Consider the following 5,505-nt stretch of genomic DNA (forward strand, 5'->3'; position numbering starts at 1 on the left):
TCGGTAATGGGCCACCAATATTAAAGTCAATGACAATCATCCATGAATGACTGCATCCATAAGAGCATACAATGCAACTATGCAAGGCAAGGCAGACGACCAAATTAGATACAGCATAAAAATAAAATATGGTAGCAATTATTCACTCCCTAATCTACCTCCACCTGATGCTATCATCAGAGTGGAGGCCCCAAGCGGGAATTATTTGTCAGGTAGACACCACGACGCAAAACAAAAGGGAATGTTCATCGCAAATTTTCGCAGGTCTGTTCCATGTTCGTTTTGAAGGGACGGTGACGGCACCATCACTTTTAGGTGTCAATCTGGAGCTTCTTGATCGTGTCGATCTGCTTAGCCGGGTTCAGCCCCTTGGGGCAGGCATGAGTGCAGTTCTTGATGGTGTGGCAGCGGTAGAGCTTGAACTCGTCGTTGATGGCATCCAGGCGCTCCTTGGTGAACTGGTCACGGCTGTCCTGTATCCACCTGGAGAGACAGTGCACATTTATAGCACGGAGCAATCGTGGTATGCCAAACATTTACACCAATGCATCACAATTTCAAAGTTCAAACTGGACCAAAGGGGCATGTAATAGAAAGACTCCATTGCAGATGCAATCTAGAACATGAAAATAAGTGAAATAGCTCCTCTTGAATTTAAATGTTTAGTTTGCACACACAAGACACCTGTAACATAAACAGATGTAGCAAGATGATAATGTTTGTTCAACAAGCAAAACCAGTTTATGGTAATAGTTAAGCACGAGAAAACCAGTTTATTATAATAGTTAAGCACTTACTCACAATTTATAACCAAAAAGGTGATATTGAAAGTTTTAAAAACACTTTATGGTGCATAATGTTACGGAAGACCAAACTGCCTCTGTTAACTCATTTTGATTAATCTCAGCTTGACTACAGCTTCTCAGAAAGCAGCATATTGTATACCAGACATCATTTATACTGATTATCCTAGCTGCAAACAAAGCTAAACTGCATGTTCCTATTAGCTAAAATAAATTGAAGTGGATTAATAATCAACAAGTGAAGTAAACAGCCAATGTGTGAATCCTGTCACAAACAAATAATACACTGGAACAATAAATGGCTAAACATATCAGCAAGATACACAGTGCAGAACTGACTTGCTAAAATACTAGTCCAGAAGGTAGAATAAAGTTGGCAGACAACACTAAATCAAACAACATTAAGTGAAAAAATCACAACACAAAACAACTTCTCCACTCAGGTTCAAGATATCAAGTACCCAAAGCATACAATGCTCACAATCATTCAGAGCACAAGATGATGCTTTGGAGCGCAGTAACTACTTCATTAGCAACATGGAAGTGTTATGAAAAGATACAAGAAACAGGTACAGCGAATTCATGAATCCAAGTGTGAAGATAACCCAAAAAACATTTTCGCATTGAGAAACATAATACGGGACAAGCCTTTAACTTCATAAATGCTGAATAGGCACAAAGACAGCACAGTACACTGATTCAACAAAAATGTTCAAATAAAATTGGCTGCTGGTCAGAAACCTTAAAGATAGTTTCAGGGATCAAACACTGAAAGATTGCATGAAAACAACCTTATTAAGCTAGACTACTGCAGAGCTAGCGCTTTGATCTACTGGTTTGTTAACTTCTACCAAGATGCTTTCTTTACCCCTGTCAGTTCACCCTTGTTTGCCAATGTGCGGAACATAATACGGGACATGCGGAATTTCTTGTAGACAGCGCGAGGGCGGCCTGTGAATATGCAGCGGTTTCTAAGGCGTGTCATTGAGCTATTTCTTGGCAACTTTGACAACTTATAGCGGAACTCTTCCCGCATATCCAATGGAAGATCAGGGTCCCTACAGACAGCCTTATACAGCTTTCCTCTTAGCTCATATTTTTCTGCAAGCAATCTACGTTTGTGGTCCAGCAGGTTTCTCTTCTCTGCCACCCCATGGTATCCTCGAGCTTGAAGGTGCATGAACATGTTGGGTTTTGGTTTGATAAGCGTCCCCCACAGCGGAAGCCTAAAAAGGGTGAACGTGTCATGGACTTAGCAACATCCTAAAGCTTACAACAAAGAAGATTAATCATATTAGACAACTATCATTCAAGGAAACAGGTGGCAAAAAGATCCACAAGGACTGAATTTAGCATTTTAAATTTGGTAGAACATCATCAATAATTTAACAGAGACGAAGGGAGAAACTAGCACTCTCTATGCTGTAAGAAGGTTAGCGCTCCACTGCCCAAAAATGTTTATCAGAGAATAGGTTCACCTAAACATCCACCATATACGAATTTGATTTCTATGCCGAGACACGTCTGCAACTCATAAGCTAAACAAAAGAAGAATCCTGGGAACCACGATGCCTATGTCCAAGCAATCTTCACAAGAGATGCATTTAACAAATTTCCTTCACTTGTGATGATACTATCATCAGATCAGAAGTGATACTATCATCAGATCAGAGTCACAGCAGCCACCCAATCATGATCATCTAACCGCTTGTCATGGGTGCTACTGCTAACAAGCAAGATAACAGAGGATCATCACATATAAGGATCAGACAATTCATCAACACATCAGTCCAATAACCAATCTACCTGGATCACAATCATTTCCAGGCTCCCACACCTAAGCTAGCAACTGCATCAAACAATCTACACAGAACACATCAACCGGACTACTTCATGATCAACAGAGGTATCATGACTTCAAACCGATCAATCACACACCATTCAACAATCAGACAGATCCAGCACACATCATTCATCAATCATCCATCACAGTATCAAGGGGTTAGTGGTGGTGGTATACCTGTTGGCGTGGAGCAGCGCGGCCGGGCCGAGGTACTCCTCTGGGTTCCACCAGTAGGATGGGCACGAGGTTGAGCAGCAGGCGCAGAGGATGCACTCGTACATGCCGTCGAGCTTGGCGCGGTCGGCCTTGGTCTGTAGGATCTCCTTTCCCTCCTGCGGCGGCGGGTCCTTGCGCTTGAGCCAGGGCTCGACGCTCTTGTACTGGCTGTAGAAGTTGGTCATGTCGACGACGAGGTCCTTGATGACGAACATGTGGGGCAGCGGCGAGACCGTGGAGGCCGAGGAGGCGGAGGAGATCTTGGTGAGGCAGGCGAGGCCGTTGTCGCCGTCAATGTTCATGGCGCAGCTCCCGCAGATGCCCTCGCGGCAGCTGCGGCGGAAGGTGAGCGACGGGTCCTGCTCGTTCTTGATCTTGAGCAGCGCGTCCAGCACCATCGGCCCGCAGTCGGAGAGGTCCACCTGGTAGTCCTTGAGGTGCGGCTTCGTCGACGGCGAGTCCGGGTCCCACCGGTAGATCGAGAAGGTCTTCATGTCGGAGGACGCCTTCGGCGGCGGCGGAGGCGCGGGGGACGACGAGTGGGGCTTGGACGCGACGAGGCGGGACGAGAGGGACGGCGAGAGGAGCGCGCGCGCCGCCGGCGAGCGGCGGAGGAGGGCGGCGGCGGCCATTGGTGCGTGCGGATTCCGATTTGGGGGGGCGTTTCCTTTTTCTCTCTTTTTTTTGGGAGGTTGGGGCGCGTGGTGGGCTTGGGCTTGGTGGCACGGAAGGATATTTATATGGGAGGTGGATGACATGTGGGGCCGGGGGGGAGTGATCGGAATGCCGGTGCTAGGGTTGGGGCGGTGTGGATGACAGGTGGGGCCAGAGGGGTTTGGTTTGGGCCTGGTTTGTGGGTGGGAGCGTGGAGATGTGGACGACTTGTGGGCCGTTCGCAAGATGACAAAGCAAAGTTGGTCAAGAAAATGACTTTCCAGAGTTTTTTCAGATTAAGTTTGGATGGTTCTTGATTCTTTTCTCTGTTCTTCGCATCTATGTTGGGTTAGATGTCATGCTTGAAATATTTTTAGTAATAAAATGTGACTTTACAGAAAATACTTTGGATAAATGAGCAGCCAAAAAGGATTTAGCATTTAATTGATGTTAAAAAAGCAAAGATTGCGATTGCAGAAAAATATTATTTGTATCGTGAATTTTAACTGCTCAAAGAAGAGAAACACTAGATCATGGGTGCCGTTTGGACTTCAAGTCCAATGGGGAGTAATGGAACTGAAAAATGGGCTATAAACAAGCATTTCCGTGTACTGCCTTGGTCACGGAGGCCCAAGTAAGCCTCTGATCATGTAAGCCCAAGGGCCGAAATTTACTTAAGCTTGCAGTTGCAGCCCATCGAAGGCCCGTGTTACTGGAAATGCCAAAGCTACTACCTCCTTCCCTGTTCATTTGCATTCCCGTTTCGAGGCGCTTCCTGGTACTCTTCTTTCTTCTTTGAAGAGAAAACCTATTCCTGATTTTTTTTATCGCTCTAAAAAAATTATTCATCATTTTTTATAAAGAAAAAACATTTTAAGAGGCCATGGTAGTCTACTGTTCACAGCATCCCCTTTTCCAGCAATCTCTCTAAACAAGATCGTACCCCCTTCTTTTCTCTTGATCGGAAGCTAAGCGACCATACTCTGAAATGGGGATCTGCACTTGTATTCCCCCTGTTACTGGAACGAGCACAGACGACTTTTCGGTTGGTTCTTGAATCCCAGACGACTTTCCTGTTCGCATTCAGTCTCTGCACCCACGATGATCCCATCCTTGACTATCAGCACAAGCACGACGCCGGCAGAGGCAAGTACCACCCGCCGCCTCCATTGAAGTGGGCGTTAACTCCGCTTACGCCTCACCCTACGGGCCTTGCCGCCATGAAGAGATCTCGGTCCTTGCAGCTTGTCCTGATCCATGGAGATCCAGCCCGGCTGTCCCTGCGATGGGGGGCACTGTAGCTGTAGCTGTACCTTCCTTTCCCAGCTAAGCATCCGCGTGGTGTGTACTGCCGCCGTAATACTGTTCGTCGGCTGGCCCTAGCTCACTCCAGTAATTGCACGGTAAAGCTAGCGGCCCAAAGAGGATGAGGTCATGAACATGGCCGTGCAGCAGCGAGCAGCATTCAGTAACCACGGCAGCAGGAGCAAGACGCCATCAGGAAATTCAGAATGCGTTGTTGGATGGAGTGTCATGTATCTGATGTTCATCATTCAGAATGCATTCAGACTTTCAGTAACACTGATCAGATTCTGATGGACCTTTTTACCTGCCTTCCTGGACTACCATCTGAAGGTGAAATATGTGGGATGGGAGGGATTGTAGAGGAGAATCTGAAATGCACGGCCCAGCAGCCCTTGTCCTGGACTCCTGGGGCTCTTGTCTGCTTGCCTTGCAGCCTCCAGGGAGGCACTGCGATCTGCATGCAGGGCCTTCGGCCTTCCTTGCACAGAGCGAATCCACGTGCTCGTTTTTCACACTCAAACAACTGCTCTTCTTTGGATTCTGATATTCCCTCGATCTCTTTTCTGTTCTGTTTGCCATGTAAAATCTACAGTGCATGCAGAGCATTGGATCCTAGAATCTGGCAGCTTCGTCCAATGCCTTCACGAGCTCAAGTCATTAGCATAATCTGCCAGCCAGCTTAGC

The 5,505-nt window shown here is 46.7% G+C and overlaps 1 protein-coding gene across 2 annotated transcripts; it reads right to left on the reverse strand.

Annotated features, from left to right (window-relative positions):
* LOC112896994 (succinate dehydrogenase [ubiquinone] iron-sulfur subunit 1, mitochondrial) lies at nucleotides 1–3,578 on the reverse strand. 2 transcript variants are annotated; one of them, XM_025965150.1, is made up of 2 exons: nucleotides 2,824–3,578; nucleotides 1–483 (listed from the first exon to the last, which is right to left on the reverse strand). In XM_025965150.1, the coding sequence occupies exons 1-2, from the start codon at nucleotides 3,492–3,494 to the stop codon at nucleotides 312–314; spliced, it is 843 nt and encodes a 280-aa protein (XP_025820935.1). In that variant the 5' UTR covers nucleotides 3,495–3,578; the 3' UTR covers nucleotides 1–311. The 2 variants fall into 2 exon arrangements, with proteins under 2 accessions (XP_025820935.1, XP_025820934.1); XM_025965149.1 differs by lacking the exon at nucleotides 1–483 and adding an exon at nucleotides 1,399–2,029.
* Between the last annotated feature and the right edge of the window lie 1,927 nt (nucleotides 3,579–5,505).

The sequence above is a fragment of the Panicum hallii genome, chromosome 6 (genome assembly GCF_002211085.1).
Source record: "Panicum hallii strain FIL2 chromosome 6, PHallii_v3.1, whole genome shotgun sequence".
In the NCBI taxonomy this organism is placed as follows: domain Eukaryota; kingdom Viridiplantae; phylum Streptophyta; class Magnoliopsida; order Poales; family Poaceae; genus Panicum; species Panicum hallii.